General features: G+C 39.8%; 4 protein-coding genes and 1 long non-coding RNA gene across 10 annotated transcripts in view; 3 read left to right on the forward strand and 2 right to left on the reverse strand.

Moving 5' to 3' along the window:
- The first annotated feature begins 298 nt into the window (after positions 1-298).
- On the forward strand, positions 299-4,789 carry hdhd2 (haloacid dehalogenase-like hydrolase domain containing 2). 2 transcript variants are annotated; one of them, XM_038734166.1, is made up of 9 exons: positions 299-371; positions 1,936-2,045; positions 2,164-2,266; positions 2,500-2,605; positions 3,140-3,224; positions 3,463-3,518; positions 3,757-3,791; positions 4,030-4,093; positions 4,351-4,789. In XM_038734166.1, the coding sequence occupies exons 1-9, from the start codon at positions 363-365 to the stop codon at positions 4,452-4,454; spliced, it is 672 nt and encodes a 223-aa protein (XP_038590094.1). In that variant the 5' UTR covers positions 299-362; the 3' UTR covers positions 4,455-4,789. The 2 variants fall into 2 exon arrangements, with proteins under 2 accessions (XP_038590094.1, XP_038590093.1); XM_038734165.1 differs by having other exon boundaries at positions 305-371; positions 3,463-3,628; positions 3,741-3,791.
- On the reverse strand, positions 3,822-13,111 carry katnal2 (katanin p60 subunit A-like 2). 5 transcript variants are annotated; one of them, XR_005446817.1, is made up of 18 exons: positions 12,975-13,111; positions 10,475-10,545; positions 9,757-9,923; positions 9,588-9,624; positions 9,300-9,402; positions 9,110-9,208; positions 8,683-8,730; positions 8,402-8,479; positions 7,955-8,053; positions 7,112-7,175; positions 6,845-6,963; positions 6,638-6,729; positions 5,998-6,108; positions 5,603-5,765; positions 5,241-5,343; positions 5,002-5,148; positions 4,259-4,328; positions 3,822-4,090 (listed from the first exon to the last, which is right to left on the reverse strand). XR_005446817.1 is itself a non-coding variant. In XM_038734164.1 (17 exons), the coding sequence occupies exons 1-16, from the start codon at positions 13,023-13,025 to the stop codon at positions 5,009-5,011; spliced, it is 1,545 nt and encodes a 514-aa protein (XP_038590092.1). In that variant the 5' UTR covers positions 13,026-13,111; the 3' UTR covers positions 3,822-4,090; positions 5,002-5,008. The 5 variants fall into 5 exon arrangements, 1 of the variants encoding a protein (XP_038590092.1); XR_005446816.1 differs by having other exon boundaries at positions 4,259-4,343; XR_005446819.1 differs by lacking the exon at positions 12,975-13,111 and adding an exon at positions 12,428-12,575 and having other exon boundaries at positions 4,259-4,343.
- Positions 6,755-8,482, forward strand: LOC119914700. The gene is made up of 3 exons (XR_005446820.1): positions 6,755-6,971; positions 7,075-7,191; positions 7,281-8,482. It is a non-coding gene; the product is annotated as an uncharacterized LOC119914700 (long non-coding RNA).
- Positions 13,112-14,938: 1,827 nt separating the features above from the next.
- Positions 14,939-20,448, reverse strand: sigmar1 (sigma non-opioid intracellular receptor 1). The gene is made up of 5 exons (XM_038733205.1): positions 20,166-20,448; positions 19,920-19,971; positions 18,744-18,892; positions 17,251-17,343; positions 14,939-17,112 (listed from the first exon to the last, which is right to left on the reverse strand). Exons 1-5 carry the CDS (start codon positions 20,308-20,310, stop codon positions 16,883-16,885), a joined length of 669 nt encoding a protein of 222 aa, XP_038589133.1. The 5' UTR covers positions 20,311-20,448; the 3' UTR covers positions 14,939-16,882.
- A 270-nt stretch (positions 20,449-20,718) lies between these two features.
- The window catches only part of galt (galactose-1-phosphate uridylyltransferase), a 30,721-nt gene continuing 27,572 nt past the window's right edge, over positions 20,719-23,867 (forward strand). Inside the window, exons 1-4 of the mRNA XM_038733204.1 lie at positions 20,719-20,876; positions 21,722-21,891; positions 22,872-22,947; positions 23,512-23,560. Of these exons, the coding sequence (XP_038589132.1) occupies positions 20,840-20,876; positions 21,722-21,891; positions 22,872-22,947; positions 23,512-23,560 (332 nt within the window). The 5' untranslated portion in view covers positions 20,719-20,839. The remainder of the gene's footprint in view (positions 20,877-21,721; positions 21,892-22,871; positions 22,948-23,511; positions 23,561-23,867) is intronic.

Below are 23,867 nucleotides of genomic sequence, written 5' to 3' on the forward strand. Positions count from 1 at the left end.
ACATCTGTTGGTTGTTAGTGGGATGGGACACATATGTTTTTCTTTATTATTCTAATGAGTGATTAAGTGGTTAAGGGTAACCCTCTTAGACTGTATATGTATATTTGTTGATTTGATTGACATATACAAAATAATAACAGTGAGAAGATAGAGAGTGATATCAAAAAGAGAGGGTGATATTAAACAATGTTTTTCAGAAAAAGGAAAAAAAAAACACAATTTAATGTTTAAACAATGATTTGAAAGAGAGCAGGAACATTTGAGACGTCATTGAGCTGCAGGGGGCAGCACTGAGCTCACAGAGAATAAAACCCACTTTAACCCAGTGAAGAAGAAAACGTCAACAGGAAGAGGAGCTGCTGATGCTAAAGGTTAGGTGTGCAGTTTGCTGACATTCTCACCATATAAACTTTATTTAGGTTTTGTGTCATTTTTGTGAATTAAAACCGCAATGTTTCGTGTCAGTAATGAAGTCGCTCAATGTTCAGATAAACGAATGGCACTTTAGCTTAATTACAGTAAGTTAGCATCCATGCAGGTCAAACAGTGATGTTTAAAATGAAGGTTTATATGTATTTATATATATAAATATGACAGGGTTATTGTAGACCTAAAGTAATGATACTAAATAGGCTAGGAGATGGGAATTAAAAGTACAACAACACCAGTAGCCTACTCTTCGTCGACTCTTAATTTGCCCCCTTAAATGAAATCTTAAAATCCTTAAAACAACCAACCACCTTCTTTCACAGCAGACGTTTGTGACTAGGAAATGTGTCATTAATGACAGTAACAATGGCTGCATAGGTGTGCCAGGTCCAGTGCAAGTAGGCATACTGGCTAACTATCATGGCTTACTGGGGCACTTAAGTGGAATGAAGCCATTGTTACTGTTACTGGTTACACCTGTGCTCATGCTGCTGCCACACAATATGTTTGCTGGGAAAAGGCCTATAACCTAAGATGCTGTGCTTTTGTGTCTTCACCAGTACATCAGACAGAAACAAATGTATATTTTTACATTAACATCACATTTATTCATTTAGCTGACGCGACTTACAGTTGCTATTTATGTCAGAGAGGACCCGGGTTTCCAGCACCAAAGCCATGCGCTTAACAGTGACTATTAATAAATAGAAAAGTCATATAAAGAACAATAAAATCACGTAGAAAAAAACAAAACCACAGATATGCCTGGATTGTTGTTGTTACAGCCCCGATTTCCCTTAAACACCTCACTCACTCACTCACAGGCTTTTTCTCAGCTTGGCACTTTCCTGACAACACCGTTTCCTTTTATTGGTTAAGCTAAGTACAAATAATATATACATGCGTGTATTTAAGCTATTTTGGGTGGGTATTAAAAGGATTAATTGTACCCTCACATTGATAACTACATGACAGAAATCCAAGCATGTCTAAATAATAGGGGATCACATAGTCAAGCAGCAATAAAATACAATCCCCAAAATCTGTATTCTAGGCAGAAAGTCATAAATTCTGGGGACAAACCAGTCAATAATCCTCTCAGTTTGTCCTGATGCAGGTTTGAACAACGCAGTAATCTGCTAAATTCTACCACTGCCAATGTGAATTATGATTATGAATGCATAATCTCTAAAATAACAACATTATTATGAAAGAATAAGCTTTTTTAAACTGAGTAAAGCTCCGTTTACAGTGGACCATAGCAGTTTAGAAGATCATAATCAGAGACTACACTCCAAGCAGCTCTTGTCTAACAGCGTACTTAGTGGCTGCAGGTTTTTGGTGAGGGACTGAAACTCTTTCATGTTCAAAGTAAGCGAAAGTACACTTGCACTAATCAGATCATAAGGAGGAAATGTGGGTCCATGTCCATGTGCCACTGCATCTCTACAAGCTCTAAAACATATTCCCAACCTCGGGTCACGTTCTCCACATCCTCCCCTGCAGGTCTCCAGCATGGCGGGCAGACGGGCTCTGAAGGCCGTGCTCATTGACCTGAGTGGAACTCTGCATATAGAAGACACAGCGGTGCCCGGGGCGCAGGACGCCCTGAACAGGTAGGAGTCAGCCAGTCTTGTGAAGTACACATATGTTGGATTATTACATCATTCATTTTGTTATTATAGATGCATACGAATTGTAAATTTTAATTGCACTATGTTTTGTTGCGGTCAGGTTACGGCAGGCGTCTGTTGCTGTAAAGTTTGTGACCAACACAACAAAGGAGAGCAAGAGGAACTTACTGGAACGACTGCAACGTCTCAACTTTGACGTCCAGGTAAAACATCCAAAGGCATATTACTGTAATGTTAAAGAAATAAATAAGAGGTCGGTGTCAGTTGGGTGCTCTGCAAACAGCAATGTCCCAAATTTTCCAAAAACAAAGTCAGGAAAAGGGTTACAGCAAACAGCAAAATAATCACCTCATGTGATTTATTAATTCTATTTTTGACCTCTGGAGTGGCGCATTTTTCCCTGGCTTTGTTTTTGAAAATGAACGTTACTCTGCAGGAAAAAGAGATCTTCACTTCTCTGAGTGCAGCGAGGAGTTTGTTAGAGCAGAAGCAACACAGGCCTCTGCTGCTGGTGGAGGACAGCGCACTGGAAGACTTCACTGGTACTGAGCTGTGAGTGTGTGTAAACGTGTGTGTGTGTGTGAGACAGAAAGAGACCACGCTTCAGCTGGAGAATGAACTATATTGATTTTTTTTACCCATTTTTATTTGTTTTGAACCTTTTTGTTTCAGCAATCAAATCAAACAACCTGAAAATGAAGAATCACACTTTAGATATTATTATTGACTTAGTGTTCATCACTCAGCATATGGCTGCTATCAGCTGAAAACTATTTTTTTAAGCTTTGCCTTGCTGAATAATCTATACCATTACATTCAATTTATCGTTTAACCTTTTAGTTTGTAAATGGCCAAAAATAGTGACAAATGACAGAATTAGAGCCCACTGTGTTCTCTTATTGTGACCAACACTGGAAAAGCCTAAAGGAATCAATTTAAAATGATGAGACTAAAAACAGAAATTCTTTGTGAGTGTGACTCTGTAGTTGTTTGTACTCAGTAAATGGCTTGCTAAAGTAAAAGAAATGATCAACATTAATACTGACTGACTAATCCTGCTGTCTGTCTTTTTCCAGGTATTGACACGTCAGAGCCAAACGCTGTCGTCGTGGGACTCGCTCCTGATCACTTCAACTACCAAACACTCAACAAGGCTTTCAGGTGGTCAGCTCATTCACAGGACACATTCTTCAGTGACTCACACAACATTTGAGTTCCAGTTATTGAGACGAAGATGAAGTAGTCTAGTTTTTCCTAGCTGGTGTGAAAAAAAACAAGTTTTACATTTTTTGATTTCTCTTACTGTGCTTTAATTTCTTTAAAATGAGGGTGTAAATCATTTGTCTGCCTTTTATTAATCTTGCTTTTTGACGTGTTAATCGTGTATATTTCTGGACAGAATGATTCTGGATGGAGCGCCTCTCATCGCCATCCATAAAGCCCGGTACTACAAACGTAAGGATGGTTTGGCCCTCGGCCCCGGGCCCTTTGTGACAGGTCTTGAGTACGCAACAGACTGTAAAGCTACTGTGGTGGGAAAACCAGAAGAGACTTTTTTCACACAGGTTGAAAAATTATATTTTTACACGTTTCCATCTTTTAACTCGTTAGAAAAAAGAAGGTTCTAAACTCATGATATGCTTATATATTTATTTATTGGTTGTTTCCTTCACATAGGCTCTGTCTGATTTAGGATGCAGCCCAGTAGAAGCTGTCATGATAGGAGATGTAAGTATATGATCAATTGAGATTCCTTGACAGCACGTTTATTAAGTACATTTTCAACATTTAGCAGAGAGACTTGCAAGAATAGGCTCATTTCTATGAACAGGCCTCAAACCTGAGATCTTCACACAGTGTTTACTGACAGTTGTTTTAGAACATAACTCAATGTTCACTGTTTGATACAAATATTAATCAGCCGGTAGAAAACTTCAGTCTGTGTCTCGTTGCTGTTTTCCCACAGGACGCCAGAGATGATGTGGGCGGGGCTCAGAACACAGGAATTTTGGGAATTTTAGTCAGAACTGGTAAGAAAAAAAAAAAAAGACTTACACTTCTTCCTTCTCCCATCTCTGCCTAAACGTAACTAACAGCAACTGACTGTTGCACAGTGACTAGATTCTATATTTCTTCCTCATCCTCAATGTCTTCATAATAGCCTGTGTACCGTGGTATTGTCCCTTGGATCTTACCTCATTAGCTACAGAATACTTATCCATCCAGTGGTGATTGTTGTTGTTTTTGTGGTTGATGATATTCCACCTTCTCTCCGGTCATCTTGCAGGTAAATACAGAGAAGGAGATGAGAATAAAATCAACCCTCCTCCCCACCTGACATGTGACAGTTTCCCAGATGCTGTCGAACACATCCTGAACAACCTGCTATAAGTAACAGAATCTTTCTTTTGCTCTTTTTCGGTAGTTGTTTTAACACTGGAGGGAAAGAAATGATTAAATTATTCCCCTCATCCTAGACATCCTTAATTATTCTACTCATCCCCTCAGCCTGAATAAGGAAAAATAACAATTCCGTAATCCTCATAAGTGTGACTGATTGATCTGTAATCAAAACGTCCATTTGATGTAAGACTTCTCTCTCCAAAATGTTTAAAAGTAATAGCATGCATTTCAAAAGTACCAACCATCTGTTGCACATGATAACAAAAGTTTTGTCATTATATCATAATGTATAAAGTTTGAATTTAAAAAAATGCAGCTGGTAACTGTTGTTTATTATTTCATTGTACTTATGATCATTGAACAGATAAACAAAAAGACTGCTTTAAAAAACAGTAGCACTGGCTCAGAATATCAAAGCTTTCAGGTACTTGTTTAGGAGGGTTGTATTTGCACATTATTTCAGTATTTTATTTATGTTTTTCTTCCCCAAAGTTCACTTGAGGGCCAAAAACAATGCTCATGTTAAAATGTGCACCTTTGTGTCAGACAGACTCGTACTCTCTCTCCCAGGCTGTGTATCTGTCCATCAGGTTTCGTGCCGAGGGTTTGGTGTGCGCGAGGACTTCCAGGAAGTCAGCTGTGGTCACAGTTTCCAGCTGGATGGCAGGCATGTCATCGTCTCCTGTGAAGGAGAATCCCAGTGAGGGGATTTTTGTGCGGTTGCAAGTTGTTATAGCACTAGACCTCTGTGTGTGAGTGTGTGTGTTGTCCTACCGTCCTGATGTGACTCCAGAGCATCAAAGATCTTGCGGACTGGTCTCATGGCAGCCTCCTTACACACCAGTGTTATATCAGAGCCAGAGTAACCCTCCATCTCCTGAAACACACACACACACAAACAGGCAGATAAGGCCTAGCTGATGGGCACTGTGTTGTGATCGTTGCTACTGAGAAGAGCTAACAGAGTACAAACATGCATGATGGGCAGTGCATGAGTTAACACATTATTTTTCCCAAACAGCAAAACTCATTTTTATTTAATCCCAAACATGGCAGTTATTAATATATAAATGGCACAAGAAAATGTGCCATAGATAACTGATTAAACTTTTGTTACAAGTCTTACTGTAACACACCTTCGCCAGCGTTTCATAGTCCAGCTCAGTTCGTAGCTCCACCCCTCCTGTGGAGTTAAGAGGGGGCAGCCAGTGAGAGATCATGGCCTGGCGAGCTGGCGAAGTGGGAAGACTGACTAGAATCCTCTTCTCTAACCTCCTCAGCATGGCATGGTCCAGTTCCCTGAGAACAGGAACAGTTCAAATCTGTGCACAGCAGTTCATTTCTCGTTCACTTAAGAGTCCCCGAATTATTCAGATTTTTCCTCTATGCAATTTCATTGTTGACATGTAAAAAGTTGTCCCTTGCTTTTGTGGCATTCGGTAAAATAATGCATTTAGTTCCTCTTGTGTATTGTTTTTTTGTTTTTCATTACATAAGATAAAATTCAGTTGGGGTGTGTTTATGCCGTTACCAAGGCAGGTTGGAGGCAGCCAGTACAAACACCAGGTCCTCTGATCTCGCCAGTCCGTCCATCTGAACCAGCAGCTCAGTCTTCATCCTGCGACTCCCCTCATGCTCTCCCCTGAAAACAGTCTGCTGTCACATCAAGTTTTTATTCACCACCACACTGCTCGTGACATGAGTAAATAGTAACTATAGGGTTGAGCTGGTCAGTCTCTGTACAGTGTTCTGCCCGTTGGTTTTCATAGTTTAATAAAGAGCTTCATAATTAGGCTAAAGTGATCATTTTGCTTTTCTTGGTTTCACAATTACAGTATTAGTTCTTTTTATTATACATGAGGATTTGGATCAAAACTATTTTAGTACAGTTTTGACTTCACGTTTTTTTTTTTTCATGAATTAATCATTCATAAAAATACTCATCTGTCTTCTGACCTTTAGTAATATAAATTAACTAATGTTTTAATTATATATTTTGTACAAATGTATGATGTCAAATATATAATGTAAAACATAACTATCATGGGTTCACAATTTCTAGGCGTCTAAAGCCATGTGCCAGACACATTTGCTATTGCGGGGAAAGAATCGCTAACCTTCAGCAATGGGACAAAACATTTCCATTTACCACACATTGTGGTTCAGCTCACCCCATGCTGGTTCCTCTCTGGCTCATCACCGACTCCAGCTCATCCAGGAAGATGGTGGATGGGGCGTGGTACCTGGCCAGCTCAAATAGAACCTGCAGATACAGTATAAAGATAGATTCATAAGAAATGCCAAGTATAGGAGACTGTGTTTTTTTTTTTTTGTATTTGTTGCATTTAAATTGTTGTGTGCGTTGAAGAATAACCTACCCTGACCAGTTTCTCAGAGTCTCCTCTCCATTTGCTGACGATGCTGGAGGCTGAGATGTTGAAGAAGGTCGTCTTACACTCTGTAGCCACGGCCTTGGCCAGCAGGGTCTTACCTGTACCTATGCGTGTGAGTCACATGATCATGAGTCCATGTCAGGAAGAATTCTGAAATGTAAAACTCTTTAAAGTAGTCCACTGATTAAGCAAACAACATGTTTTTCTGTCATCAGCGAATATGGCGAAGGTTTACACCAGTGCAGGTGTTACCTGGAGGGCCATAAAGCAGCAAGCCCTTCCACGGAGACAGGATGCCTGTGAACAGCTGGGGGTACTGTAAAGACAGAGAAGTAAAATATGAAGTAAATCGCAATATATTTCAATATGAGAATATTTTATATTTTACAGGCAATAAAACATGCATTTCCATTTTCTGCAGACCAATCAGGAGCTGAGCTGTGTACAAAGAAAACCTGATTTGCGTGATGTATAGCTGCGTTGGTTCTGCAAATACCACACACTACAAATTTGTCTGAATTGTAGGTGGCAAACAGAGGCTGAGTGAAATCACCAAACTGACCTTATTCCCCAAAGAATGAATAATAATGGAGACAGAAGTTGGGGATTGTGGGAAGGTGGATGTACGGCGTTATTCAATAAAACAGGCCAGCAGAATAGAAGATGGACACATCAGTCCTCATCTCTGTCTGTAAATGTCAAGAGGATGCAGACAACCTGATTTGTTGTCATCATATCCATGAGAGAGAGGTCTAGGTGATGATGATAGAAGTGTGTGTGTCCTCTACTAATGTGTTTGTATGGCAGATTTTATTTATATGTGCAATCTCTGTATGCAGCAGCAGCAAAGTAGTGTGAATGTGGCTGTGTATATAAATTCGACATGGCATTACATGTGTGTGTTCCCTCCACCTTGCCTATCTATGCGTGTATGTGTGTTACCATATTATGCCACATATAGATTTAATGTCAGCCTAACAGACTGGCCTGACCCCACTGCCCTCCTTGTCTTTAAGCCCTTTAAAGGAGATGTATTCAGAATCGAAGTCCGGCGACCGGAGCGGAAATACCAGCATGCCCAGGCAGCGGCCGCACCTTAATGGGATAGACGACGGCCTCTTTGACTAATCGCTTTGCGTCCTCCAGGCCGATGATGTCCTCCCACCGCACATTGGGGCTGTGCAAATAGATGTCCTTTAGGGATGAACATACACACACAGAGTGAATGCATGTGGAAGATGTCAAGAAATGTTAGAATGGACGCACACACATCCTGGAGCTATTAGGCTTTTGTAAATAGGTGTCCTTTAGAATGAAACATCCGATAAGGGAAATAGATAGAACCTGGGCCTTCATTAATACAACAGATCAATTCATTCACAACAAAGATCTTTACTGCTCTCTAGTGGACATACTGGGTATCCCATCACTTCAAGCATATTTTCAAATTCTGTGCCACATGTTAAGCTAAAATCATCTCCTCTGTGTGTTTGTTTCTTGTTTGTCAGTGTTTGCAGAATAGTATCTTAGTGGGTGTCGTACCCTGCTGATAATTGCAGCCAGTTGTCTCATCTCACCGCTCATTCCAGAAAAGCCACTGAGGGGCTTCAGCAGCCTTTCCTGCAACACAGCATAAAATCATAATTATTGGTAGTAGTGTAGTACTATTAGTAGTTTTACTAATGTTGCTCTATTGTATTTTGCACCAAATGTCAAATGTCTTAAGAAATAATTATATTTTATGTGTTTTACAGTCCGGATTAACTGCTCATCACAAGGATTTTTATTTCTACGGTGTTGCTCAGACGCTCCAATGTAATTACCATGTGGTCGGAGTCACTGCCAGCTCCTTTGCCGTCAGTCATCTGGCCCTAAAACAGGCAATACAAGATTTTTACACATTAGGTGAACATGGGCATAACAACAAAACTGGCTGAAGTGATTTGGTTTTAAATTTAAATTAAAAGGGAGTGAACATATTAATCAGGTTGTGTGTATGCTTTGTATTTATGGAGGGGCTTGGAATTTTTGCTGTTAATGTCTACTCCAAAACATGCAGGTGCTGGTTTAGATTGTAATGGTTTGGAGATCATTCCTGTAAAACCATCACATAAATTCTGATGATGGGATTTGCTGTTAATTTCTAGTTTTACAGGAGGAAGGTTACTAATAACTGAAATATGTCTTCAAAAAAAACAACAAAAATCAATCACCTTCATCCATAAATAACAACAATCACTGCCCCAGTACCTTTCTGTTCATGGCTGCCTCCCCAGCTGGTCCATTTCTGATGGAGGAAACGTTGAGACCAAACTCTGACGACTCCGGAGGGACAGAAGAGCCGATCTCCTGGAAAATGAAATAGTCATTAGGATGTCAGAATAATCCCCTTTTATTTTAATATATTCAAATGTTGGTTGTTTTGCATTTAAAGTTGTACATTTGTCTGTGAACTGGCAGCTGGTCTCTTGGATCCGCTTCCGGACTGTGGCCTCGGGGACGGGATGATTTTGGGAAGAGGCTTCACAGCTGAACAGGAACTTCTGAGGGATAAAAAGACGCACAGAAGACATCTAACAAGTTGGGAGAGCTATCATTATTAGATTTTTTAAAAACTGGCTCAAACTAATTTCCTGTTGTTTTTTGAGTATTTTACTCATTTTGTTTTTATTGTTAGCATATTAAGCTCTGTGAAATAAAAAGGAAGGCGTGAGATTGAGGGACTCACCTCTTTACTCCAACACTTCTTGCACGTCTGTTTTCACCTTGACAAAAAAACAGAAATATTCTATTGACATAATTGAGATTTAATGAGAACATCCCAATAATTCAAAATTTAGCATTAAGCATGAGGTATGATGTCTATGCTGCTCAGTGTTTTAGCAGAGGTCGTATACCTGGTTCTGCTGTTCTCCTGATAAGTTTGGGATACCTCTGGAACTTGACGTAGTGATAACTCTCGTACTCCATCAGCACCATCTCCAGATCGATGTTATCACAAACCTCGAACCTCCTCACACCTCCGTTAGTCTCCTGGTCCAAGGCCACTGCTGCAGCCATGTACCTGGCGAATGGACACACACGAGAACTCACAGACATGCCCGCACATTGGAAAGATAAGTAACAAGGGCAACTACTGCCGCCTCTATGAACCTGGGGAGTCCAATGTGATTTACTTTTAATGTTTTTTGTTGATGGATTGCATGTAGCCAGTAAACTCAGACCCTTTCCGTGGACACACAGACACACACACACACACAAGGCCTTCTGCAGGCGTGTTACTATGGGCCTAATATAAATGGGCACAGCTTTTATACTGCTGTTACTCACATACCTGCTTCTTCAGTAACATGTATGATAGTAATTGTAAATTAATCCATAAATTTAAGTATTTCATACTCGTTTCTCTTTCATTATGTCTTTGCTTTAATTGCATTTGTGTTCTTTAACTTTCATGTCATCAACAGCTGTGCTGTTCAAAAATGCATTTGTGTGGTAAACAAACCCAACCTGCACTTTTACTGTTACCTAGCTAAGACCATCTGAATGATTTTATGTAATGTAATGTTTTTTGACATGTCACACATATGTACCAGCACACAACTTCATACTGACCCTTGCGCCAACAGGTGTTGGTAAATGAGGATGAGGAGGCTCTTCTTCTTCATCTCAGTCCTCACCTCATCCTGTTGGACAGCAACACAAAGCACACTCAGCACCTCAAACACAACTGTTGCACTAATGATAACAGTAACAATAAAATGTTCAGTTCCATGTGTGGTAGGGGAGAGCGGGGTGATTTGAGCCTGTGGGGAAGTTGACCCGCCCTGCGATGGACTGGCGACCTGTACAGGGTGTACCCCGCCTTTCGCCCGATGTAAGCTGGGATTGGCTCCAGCCCCCCACGACCCTGTACACAGGATAAGCGGTTGACGATGGATGGATGGGAAGTTGAGCCACCCCTCGTTTCTCGGCAACTACAGACAAAATTGGTCATTTGACCACACATTTTTGAAGATGCATCCATTTTCCTCACCCTATGATGAAGAGAGGCCCATGGAATATGTGATAAGCACATTGGAGATCAAAAACTGTATTTTGCTGTTCAAAGTGATTTTTTTTTTTTATGTTCAAGGATTCTTCTGGTAATCTGAACAATTACAGACAGGTTTGAGAAAATCTTATGCATGTGTTAGTGCTTTATAAAGTTACAATATAAGGCTGTACCGTTAGCATGATGTTACCCTTAAACTGCTGGCTGACACAAATTTGTTAAAATAGCAAGGATGGGGTAATTTGAGCCAAAAGACCTCTGGGAAGTTGAGCCAGCTATTTTGATGTAATTTTATAGTAATTTCATAGCTGCAACGTTTCACTATCTAAGTGCAATTAAATGTTTGGACCTTGCGTTTGAGTTAGCACGATGAAATGACATTGATGACCCCCGACACCCATGTGGCTCAACTTACTCCTCATATGGGGCAAGCTGAGTCCACTTTTTTGGAAAGCCATATTTTGAAAACTGTTCATCATAGATCCAAATTGATTTTTGCACGACATCCTAAAATATATGTACATACTGCAGTTGGAGACATTACTGCCATATCCTCACTTTAAAAACACCTCAAGTAAAAACTGGCTGAACTCACCCTGCTCTCCCCTTCTAAGGTATCTGTGTTTTGACTGTAGGTGAAAAAATAAACTAATAACAAGTACTCTTGTTGCTATATTAACGTTAGGTCTTTTTTTTTTTTTTTTACAAGCACATATGTTCCAAATAACATTAGCTCAGTTTTATTCTGATGTCTCAGTTCTTGTGTGACACCAAGCCAGAATGCACATTACCAGAACCATGAAACCAATACAGTGATTTTCCTATTGTGTGACATGTTAAAATCTTTTTATATCCAGTCTATGGTTAAAATGCCTTCTGTTCAAAAGCTTTTTCATGTAGCACAAAACCACATTGATGATTACGATTAACTTAAGCGACCTTCACCCAAGACAGGAGTTCGTTTCCTGTGTCAAACAGTAGTAACGTTATTTTTAGCGTTAGCTAGCTATTGTTAGCAATAATTGTGTTGTTTTTTTTGTTGTGTAATTAACTGTTAGTGTATCGTTAGCGTTTATTTTGTAGCATTAAGTTAGCTACCGTTAGCGCTAGCTAACTATGTTAAGTTCCTATTAAAAGCCTTGACAGCCCCCGAAGCTCTTTACTCTAACCGTAACCATCACAGGGGTGTGTGCATAAACCCTGATTGTGTGTCGGCCGCAGCGCTTTTGTGCAATAGGGAACAGAAAACGCTCAAACATGTCGTTTTGGAGACATCAGTCTGCCGTTTCTATATGAGGACGTGTAGGTAACCTAACCTCGGTAAATTAACTGTTCCGAACTAAGTTACATAACTTACCAGTAAGCGGTATTTTCAAAGGGTCATTTTCACAGCACACATTTCTACTTGAAATAGCAGGAAAAGCACAGATAGAAAAACAAATACTGATGATGGCTAAGTTATGTTCCACAACAGCTAAGTTAACTTTTTAGGTGTCCTGTAAGTCATCACACACCTGAATACCACGCGGTCCACATTAATGATATTAATAATAACACCTGTGTTTGACGACTAAAAAACGTTTAAAGTCCAGTAATAGTAACGTTAGTGTAGTATTTTAGTACAGTTTCCTTCCCTGGTTTAAACCAAACATTTGATATGAGAGACAAAATCCCAGTAGAGGGCGACAAATCCCGACAAATGACCATGGCCTGACTGGGTATCTAGGCAACCAGCAGACGCTGATTAACTGTTGCCCTGGATCAATGCAGAACTAGCCTGATTAGCTCAACGGCTAACTGCTTAACGTTTAATAGACAACTTAGCTGTTGTTTGCCTAACGTGTGTAAAATACACTGACCATGCCCTGGATACACATTACCATCAGTATAAAGTTTTTTGTCATCTGGGACAGTTAATTTGACCATGAGCAGAGGTAACTTCACATGCCCCTCTCCCATGCATAATTGCTAACGTTACTAAGCTAAAAGTTATTAGCTTGCCAAACCTTGTACGTCAAATCTGCTAGAAAACACAAAAGACAAAACCCCTTATTCACTCACCGCCTCCCGGGCTTGATGGGCGATTTTCATGGATTGGTATGAAAGCTCCATCGTAATGAAAAATGTTTTCTGATGTTCGTCGGTTGTTTCTGAAGTCTGTTTGCGGTGTTTGTGTGGGTATGATCCTTTGCCCTCTGGGCTGCCGTACATACAGGTGTAACTCCTGTATGTGTGTGTGAATACAAACAAAGAAAATACTGCTAAACACTGACAATGCCACATAACTGCCAACATTATGTAATCATAGTAAGCTTGTATTTAGTAGCTTAAAAGTGTTTAAGAAACAAAGAACTCGAGATTACATGTGTTTGAAAACTCTGGAAAGTCAGGTAAGTGGACCTCTGGTTAAGATTGTCTAAAAAAAAAAATCTTATGTGACAATTAATTAAAACTGCTAACTCTTAATTGATTAAAAAAACGAAACCTTTTTCTGACTTTATTGTACTTTCCCTGCAAATCACATATATTTTCCATCCATGCAGAATATTACATACAGAACTCCAAATTTAAAGGGTAAATAGCACATTTGTTATGATATTTCAGTTTTAGTTCCTTTCACTCACAGATATTGCCATCAGTTGAAAAGTTCAGCCTCATTTACTTCAGCCTCATGTTTATGTTGTAAAAAGATTTATATGCAAAAATAAATGATGTGATACTGAATATGTCCACTAGAGAGCACGGAAGTGCTTTGCTGAGAGTAAATTGCAGCTGTGAAGATGCAATGAAGACACAGGGGTCCTATCTATTTCTTTTGTCTGATGTTTCATTTTAAGGGACACCTGTTTATGTAAGCCTAATTGCACAAAAGATCTGCGCGAGTCTTTGTGTATGAACATACTCAGACTGGCTTTCTACTAGTGTGAATGTGAACCTTGTTTTTTATTAGTTTGTATTGTCTGTATCCATCCTTTTTATGTCTTTCCACTTGCACCCGTAACTCTGCTGTGTGTTTGTGTGTGTTCACCCCTAAAGGACATCTGTTTTCCCTGCATGTGGTGGGGGGACATTATCATCATTGAAGGTACAAAGCGATTAGTCAAAGAAGCCGTCATCAATCCCATTAAGGTGCAGTCACTGCCTAGGCATGCTGGTATTTCAGCTCTGGTCGCCTGGTTTCGATTCTGAATACATCTCCTGTAAAGGGCTTAAAGAGGAGGGCAGCGGGGTCGGGCCAGTCTGTTAGGCTGACATTAAATCTATATCTGGCATAATATGGTAAAACACACATACACACATGGATAGATAGACAGGGAGGAAGGAACACCACAGAGTGGATAATAAACAGTATTAAACACACACATAACACGTAGTATGCACATGTGCTATGACATGTTGAATGTGTACACGAGCATGCACATTCACACACTCACCTCTATGCATGTGCACATACACAAAAGCAGGCACAAGCGAACACACGCCCACATAAAATACACAACGCTTCTATCATCATCACCTAGAGCTCTTTTATGGATGCGATGACAACAAATCAGGTTGTCTGCATCCTCTTGACATTTACAGACGGAGATGAGGACAGATGTGTCTATCTTCTATTCTGCTGGTCTGTTTTTCTGAATAATACCACCTGTTCACGCAGCATCCCTCCACCTGCCCGCAATCCCTAACCTCATTTCTGTTTTTATTAACTCTCCAGACTATATAAGGTCAGTTTTGTGATTTCATTCAGCTTGTTTACCACATGATGTGTATTTTTGTTTGTTGTGCAGGACAAAGTCATCTCTGATGGATTATAGGTCAGTGAAATGCAATATGTACTGTGATTACATGCTTTTTGATTAATAAAGTATCTGAATCCAGCCTAATTTACATCACTATGGTTACATATAGTCCAGTAGTAGCAGTTGGCCTCTTTATGCCAGTGGTGCTGTATAAAGGCTCACTGAGTTCTTTGAGACTGATATTTACTTGATGTGTATATAGTAGTAATAAATCAGGCTTGTCTCACTTTCCTTCAAAAACATTTATTTCTTCTGGCACTGTCAGTTTTCATTTTTACCCCACAGTAAATTGCACATCTGCTCATCAACATTTAAGGTACAGTGATACTTTATTTTGTCATTTTGCCATCCATCCATGACACCACACTGCTACTGATGCTGCTGTATATAAATCAGATAACTCCAGTTTCAGGTAATAATACAGTAGAAGTTCATTCCACAGAAACCAGGTATCAGGTATCAGTTTGAAAATACGATTGTTTTATCTGAAAAGGAACAAACTCCGGGATAGTGGATTCAGCTGCAGAGACAATTCAATGTGAAATACACAAATAACTTTTCCAAAAGGCTTTGATTTTATACCTGTGGTTAGTGTTTGTTTTTTTGCCCTGTTGGGATAGTGTAAAGTTCCTAACAATGAACGGAGGACACTGGAGCCAAGTAGTTCAAGTGCATCGCTAGTTACATTTTCATTGAAGCTCATAAAACTCAAGATGCAGTTTTTGAAAATGAATGTAACATGTAAAATTACAGTATAACACGGCAGATGACTAAAGTACAGAACATCTTTGTTTCTTTCCATTTTGAACAAACATTTTAAAGGGCTCCCATATTTCTAACTCATATCTGTTAGGGTTTAACAGCACCATACAGTATGTGGGGTAAACTAGAAAATGTCTTACAACCGTGATTAGATTTTATAAACCAAAGTTTTGACAGATGAAAGGATTGAACCCGGACACATTACAGCTAAAAAAGTTATGGTTGTGAGAAAAAAAGTGTGAAAATTGCTCCATTAAAATTTAAATTCATTGCTACACAGTGGCTCTGAAGTAGTGAAGCAGACACCACAACAGAGTAACTATAATGATTAAAACACTGCTGTCTCTGAGCTGGTATGGATCTGACTATGACTCATACAGAGCCCAAAATGGGACACTGCGCGCGCACACACACACACACAGTCCAGGCAGTTTTCTTTAATATAGCCCCTCAGGTTTTCAACATTTTCAAAAAATATATAGTATAAACAGATCGGGTGTGAATGAGAAAATGGAGCCAAAAGACACTTGATCTTTGGAGCAAGTGCACTTCTTGGCATTGGTCTCTGTGACTGGTTTAACACCCTCATTTACAGAGAATCCACAGGCATATAAATATGAAGTTGCTGTATTTAATAAGAAAATAGTGGCTTTGCATTGTATATTTGTTGTTTGTTTTACAAGCCTAATTCAGCATTGCATATTTGTTTTAAAAGTAATTCCTTGGTCCCCAAATTTGATAGTCAGCAAGCACTTTTCACATCACAGCGTCAGCGTTTAATAACCAACACTTACTTTAAAAGTGGTTTGTTGCTACAAGGCTTAATACTCAAAAGCCCGGTTACAAATGTTGCCTTATTGTTTCTAGGAGAATCTTTGATTTGGCAAAAGTAGAAACTACTTGTGGAAGAACTCGTTGGGGCTCAATTCTTTGAGCCAGATCCTAAAAAAATATGGTTGACTTTTTTTGTTGTTGTTATGTTACGTGTTACCTCACTGACTAAGTAGGAAGTTTGATCTCTGAGAAATGCTTATTGTGTAGAATAAGATGCTATGAGCGAGGGACTCTGGCCGACAGTCTAGGGCTTGATTCAGATTGCCATGTTCTTGAGTTTTACATAATTTAGTGAGTGGTACAGCCTTTGAGTCAATGGACTGGTGTTGGTAAAGGGAAAAAGGACTCAACACTTTATTTTGTACAGAGGAAAATTGAATGTAGATGTGATTAACTGTACTAATTCAAATTGTAATTGTTTACAATTCCCTGTAAAGATAATTGAACTTGAAATGATCTGGCACAGATTTTTTTTTGCTAGATGTTAGTGTTCAGGGGTAAAATGGTGTGTGATGACAAGGCGAACATTTGATGTTATTGTTCCCGTGTGGGCGTCCAAGCTTTGAAAGTGCCTCAGAAAACTTCAGCCTCTGTAAGTAGTGTACCAGCTTCGAGCAGCAAACCCTTGGCGTAGACACGTACGGTGTAAAACATTGTGAGGAAGTCCTGGGTGCTGAAGAAGGTGTCTGCCAGAGCGAATCCCAGCGTGGAGGGGATGAAACCCCGGCCGTACTCCACCATCCATGTCCCGGCACTCCACTGGACAGACGTGGCCTCGCCTATACCATGTACAATAGTGTCGCCTGTTGGGGAATAAAAGATTTGGAAGTAAGAGAAGAGACACAAAAAAGAACACTACCCATTTCTGCCATTCAGATATGTTTTCCACATTCATTTAGGATAGACCAAAATAAACAACAATCAAATAAAACAGGATTTACCAGGATAGTATATCTCACTCTTGGTTGTCCCCTCTTTCCACTGTCTGAAGGTGCCGGATATGATGGTGTCAGAAATCTCAGCCCAGTAACGACCTGATCGAAGTAGAGAGTTTTACATTTCCAATACAGATTGATCACAAAATCCCAAGAACCCCCATTACAAGTGTCAAGGAAAAGGCTCCCAAGTAGGGTTGAACGATTAATCGTTTTCAAATCAATTCGATCGATTGCCGGTTCCATTCCGCTCTCTGCAGGCTACGTTACATATCCGCATGGAGCATTTCAGAATAAAAGCGTTTTGCCTGTCTGATTTGTTCAGATTTTGCTTATTTGTTCAGTTGTCCTTGATTTTTGTGCTTCTACCATGGTTAAGTAGGCTATGTAGTTAAATTGTGTCTTTTTTTTTGTCTATTTAACTGTGTTTATTGTTGATGTACGATCGGGTGTCTCCAAAGGGTGTTTACGACTTCCTGCCTGGTTCATCTGCATTATATTGGCAGTGACTATTGAACTTTAGCAAAACTTCATTTGCAATTCGAATCGTAATCGCAATATAGGGCAGAAAAATCGCAATTACAAATTTTCCCCCATTTCGTTCAGCCCTACTCCCAAGTATTGGTTTACAACTGACAATACTAGTAAGAGCACTAATAAATACTAGTAAGAGCTAATAGCACATATTGCATCAATGGGGTAAATACCTAGGGAAAGAAGTAAGAGTTAACAAAAAAGTGCAATCAATACAGGATAACTGTAAGGGGATAGAAGAAGAAGAGCACAGGAAGTGCATGTTAGATGTTAGGAGTTACAGGTGTCATAAGAGAAAGTGTTCTCAGAAGAGATGAGTTTTCAAGAGCTTCTTGAAGTTAGAGAGGGACGCTCCTGCTCTGATGGCGTGTGGTAGCTCGTTCCACCATCGTGGTGTCACAGATGAGAACAGCCAGGACTGAGATTGCTTTGTGTGAAGGGATGGCAGAGCCAGGCGGCGTTCGTTGGAGGAGTGCAGTGGCCGAGAAGGAACGTAAGCTTGTATTATGGAGTTTAGGTAGATGGGTGCAGACCCAGTAGTAGCTCTCTATGCAAGCATTAGTGACTTCAATTTGATTCGGGAGGCCATGGGTAGCCAGTGGAGGTCACTCAGTAATGGAGTGACGTGTCCTTTTGGGCTGATCAAAAACAAGATGTGCTGGTGTGTTCTGAACCATTTATAGGAGTTTCACCGTACAGGCTAGAAGACCCGTAGGAGGACGTTGCAAGGCGAAAGATAACAATGGCTTGTACCAGAAGCTGGGTGGCATACTGAGCGAGGTAGGGCCTGATTTTCCTTATAGAGCAAAGTGGCACGACAGAGAGACAGCAGCGCAAAATAACATGATTTTATAATGTCTGAAAGAGTGCAGACATTATAAAATCATGTTATTTTGATGATTCTTTTCTCTTTACAATCACTAGCTCGACACACGTACAGAACTGCAACCCCCTCCACTCCTCACCTGAGTGTCCTCCTGTGTCCACTGCAGTACCAAACAACAGCAGGTACTCTGTGAGTGAGGCGTGTAGGAGACACATGGAGCCCATCCAACCTCCGGCGTTCACAAACACCCACTGCAGGTCCTCGTCTGGCAGGATGTGGCCGGGATACCTAGTTCAGTTACACTTCATTAGCTGGTTTTTAAATGCACAATACAACTAAAAACCCTCATCTACTGACTTCATGGGCAGTATTTAAGATACATTTATTTAAAATACATGTTTGATACAAAACAATTTCTATTTTATACAGCTGATTAAAAATGCCTCCATATTTTGTAGTTTTTCAATACTGTAAAACACTGCCTGTGATTGGTGCTGTGATACATGTATATTAGATTGTAATGTGCATGGAATAATGTAATTACACACAACTTTGTTTTGATTTCAGCATATATATATATATATATATCTATATATATCTCGGCATCAGCCACTGAAAAACCCGTATTGACCACTAATTAGTTAAGATTTCGTTGTGCACGATAAACAATGCATTCCAGAGTTGAGCAAACTGTTGGTTAAACATTAAATTGTTGGTTACTTTAAAACTAACCGTCATCACAGGTTTATGTGAATATTTGATCTGTTACCTGTCAGATTTATTGTACTCTCAAACATTGTCCACTTAATCAGCTGAGTGTACTGGTGAATAGACAGAAGAGGCTGATAGAAGAAAGATTTTTGAAGGGATTCCATATTTTTGAAACACAAAAATACAGTAGTTTATTTTGATACACTTAAATTAGGTTATTTGGTATCTTACTTTAATATACATTTTGATGTATTTTTGCGTATTGTTTTGATGTGTACATGTTCACATCAGAAAGTGAGTGATGAATGATCATTCACCTTCTTTTAGACTAAATCATTACTTGGTTCATTGAAAAAAAAATGCACAATGCTGCAGTCCTATCTGCAAGGCAGAGTAGGTACGTTTTGTCAGTTGAAACAGGCTCAGCTCTTCAACACAACATGCCATGTGGCTTTAAACACTCAGTTTGAATAGACCACAAGTCTGAGTGGGAATGAAAGTGGATAGACTACCAGTCAATCATAATTTTGATTGATGGATCAGTACAAATATTTTCCTGCCAGTAACTGTCTTAAGTTATTTCTGAGCAAAATGTAATTGTTACCTCTTCCTGAGCTCCACCACCACTTTGGAGAAGGCCTGCTCATGGTCCTGTCCTGAGAAGAGAGACATTTATAGTAGTAGGAACAGTAACAGGCCTATTGATGCAGTAAGTTAGGCAGTAAGTAAGGCGGGGGGGGTGACCACTCGGCTGCTTACATAGGTGTCGTTTTACTTCAAACTGTGTTTGAGTTAACTGCAGGATGGTCTTGGCTTCATTTAGACGTAGACTACTCATTACCAAACTCACCTGCGTACTGTTTGGCCAATTTGGCGACGTCTTCTTTGTTGAATACGTAATTCTTGGTGGCCATCCAGTGCCGCAGCAGCAGCATGGCCAGGACGGTGACTGCGACGAACACGAACAGTCTTAAACTCGTTCTGACCACAGACATGGTTGAAACAACACGAAACAGACAGAGACACAATAGCAGGTTTGTCTACACGTGTAAACAGAGGTAGGCAGGTGGCTCCAGCTCCAAACACGCCATGGGTACCGGACGGGTGGTCCAACTGACAGCTTCTTCCTGGTCAGGTGGGGGCGGGATGTATCTGTTCAGCCAATCAGTGGATGAGTCAGTCACGACGGCGACGACAGTTTTAGGGTTGCCAGCAGCCAGTAAAACCCCCTTTAGGTAGTTTTATTTATCTTGCATATTTATGCAAAAATAGTTATCCACAAAGATGCATTTTGAGAGAGGAACATATTCTTTTCAATGTTATTAATAGTTGGTGGTTTTCACCCTTATTTTTTGGACTATTAGAGGTTTGTCATCATACGTTGATTTGTCCCAAAGAGTACGTTTTCTCTCTCTTGTCAAAAAAACAGGAAGTAGGTTTTGTCGACAGATAGCTGTTAGCTGTAGTTCAGAATGATTTGATGGTTCGGCGATAGATGACATTTCTCAAACAGCAACGACCGACATGAGTGGCAAAAAAGAAGTCTGTTTTGATCCAAAAGGTATGGGGCTTTGTGAATTTACTAGAGTTAACAATTCATTCATACAATACATGTGTAGCTGCAGATAGTTTACGAAGTAGTTCCAAACTCTATTTAAAATCTGGCACTCTTACCCTTCATTACTATATGCCAAATCCACCAGAAAATGACTAAGTTAGGATAGACTATTGAACTTGGTTTCATTACACTTAAGAGCACTGCTATCGATATTGTCGGCTAACGGTTTACATAAATCCTTCAGCCAAGTTAAGCGCGTCACTCTTCACACAAACCAAACATTAAATATTTATCTAACAAAACGGATGCTTCGTGGATTATTTACAAGCCGAATTTATTGGCAGGTTCTAGCAATTCGTAAAATGTCATAAAAATAAATCTAACCTGAAACTAGAATTACGATACTAGAGGAACCATTTAAAGTAACCTATTTTTAAATGGAGTTCGTCACATTAAATTCCAGTGTAAAAGAACGTACAGGTTTGCTAAAATCAATATATGTTGTTGTAAATTCAGTCCAGTTTTTCCAATCCAGTTATGATTAAGCTAATGTGTCTGGTCTGTCCTTCCGCATTGGCATAGTGCTCAATGCCTACAGTAAACACAGCCAGCACTGCTGTCTCGTGACTTGAGTTCCTGCTACTTTTAAAATCATTAGTTGCAGCAATACTTGGCAACATTCAACACAACATGTCAGCAATTTTCCTCTGGTTGTTAACACTACAAATAAAGAGGGTGAAATGGACAGTGATTTGTTGAACAGATTGATTTCTGTGCACTTGCCTGATTGGCTCTGAAGAGAACCAACAATTATATTTGTCTTGTCTTATGTCTCCTAAACCCCTCAGAACACCAGCACCTACGTTACAACCCTCTGCGGGACACCTGGGTCCTGGTGTCGGCCCACCGCATGAAGAGACCCTGGGCCGGTCAGGTAGAAAAACCTCCTGAGGAACAGATCCCCAGATATGACCCCCGCAACCCACTCTGTCCTGGGAACACACGTGCAAATGGAGAGGTGAGAACAGGTACATTAACGCCATTAATGCCTTTCAGCCATAGTGTTGTACTACTTCTCATCCCATGTTAGCTCCGCCCAGCCCCAACACTAGTCTGGCTCTAACAACTGAAAAGATGGAAGCAAGCAGTAAACTCTAACTCATCCGGTCAGAAACCTGTAGATGATGTTGCAGATGTTTCATCCATACTTTTCTCCAGTCAAGGGTGTTGAAGAAATATTGTGAGCCAGGTTCAGGTGTGAAGAATTTTCAGAGACTGTTGAAGACTTAACATAGCATTGTTTATTGAGCCCGGCCAAAGAGATACAGTGCCAGCATACAACATGTGAACACGTCAAATGCCAACACAAAATCTGAAGGATAACATCTTTTGAGCCCTTTTATGCTTCTCTCTTCCCCGTAGTGCCTGTAGGTTTCTCTAGTAGGTCATCTTTCACCTAGAACAACTATCTATCTGATGTTTAGACTCCAATGCTTATTGGAATCTAACACCATCCATGAGTTGTACTCTATTCTGTGGAGCCAGTGAGTTCTGGTAAACATTCTTGTAGGACTCAACCTTGTAAGATTCCCAGAGAACACTGATATCTGCTAGCCTGAAGCCTGAGCTACTGTCACTAACTAATCAGTCTATTGTTGTCTCTCTGACAAGGACAAGTACATGTGAGAAATACCTAAAGCTAGAATGTCAGAAAACACTTATGGGGCCAGCTAAATTACTCTAGACCTGTCCTACCTTTCCCTGTTACATCAACGAAGCCCCTTAAGAAATATTCACAACAAAGGGGTCTTTCTGCTAGTCACTACTGGTGCTGTGGACATATACCATTAATCAAATTGCGTAATTTAACCATGCGCCAGTGTTTGCAATTTTATTGCACATTTTTGATACATATCTCTAAATTCTCTTTGGACAACAAAATAACTGTTGTTTTTTTCACCCATTTTTGATATACAGTGTCTGTCTATTTCTCTCTAGGAAAATCCAGACTATGACAGCACTTTTGTTTTTGAAAATGACTTCCCCGCTCTTCAGCCACATGCTCCAGATCCTGGTTTGTATTATTTCTGATGCTGTAAAATACAGTTACAAGTCAATGTATTATAACAGAAAAAAATAACTGTAATATGTACTGTAATACATACAGTAATAGGTAACTAGTCGCATAAGCATTTGTTCAGCTGGTTGCAAAAAAGCAAATTTCCTGCATTCACTTTCATGTAGTTCTGAAGTTATTTTGTGAAATGCAATGCAATGAAATTATACACACAGATTGTTTGTTTGCTAAGTTCAATCGTTTGTTTATTCTATTTTACTCATTAGTGGTAAAAATGTAGTTTCTACAGTTATTCAAGGTTTAAATTAACATTGACAGTGTTCCATACTTTCATACAGCCATTGTCTGCTTAAATATAATACTTTGAGGAGTGTTTGATTTACACGTTAGGCACAACACATTTTATTTTTGTGGTAATTTCAAGACACAGATTCAGTGGGTTTATTGGGTGCCGGTGGATCGATGTAGTTGTGCCTTAAAATTACACAGCAAATGAATTGTGTGAATGAAAAATGTGGCGCATTATTAAATACAGCTTACATCTGCCGTTGTGTTGTTCAGGTTCGGATCAACATCCATTGTTCCAGTCTAAAGCTGCCAGGGGCGTCTGGTGAGAACAAAGCCTCATGTCACATATTACAGGAATAATCAGTGTTTGCCACTTTACTGTGCTAAGGTTTTGGCATTGTGTGTAAAGTATGTGTAAATGTCGTAATTATTATTTGGATTACTGCACCTCTATGTGCTATTCATTGAAACTAAATCTGTCACAATACATCACATAGCAACATTTGATGTGATACCTGGTCCTTTACCAATAAACAGTGTTAGAGTGAGATAAATATTAACGTAATATAAATTAACATGTGGTTGGAAGGTTAGAATGTATTCAGGGATGCATCTTAATCAGTGTTCCT

The sequence above is a fragment of the Micropterus salmoides genome, unplaced genomic scaffold, assembly GCF_014851395.1.
Source record: "Micropterus salmoides isolate LMB-PRFRI ecotype aquatic unplaced genomic scaffold, ASM1485139v1 Ms_hic_scaffold_20, whole genome shotgun sequence".
Lineage (NCBI taxonomy): Eukaryota > Metazoa > Chordata > Actinopteri > Centrarchiformes > Centrarchidae > Micropterus > Micropterus salmoides.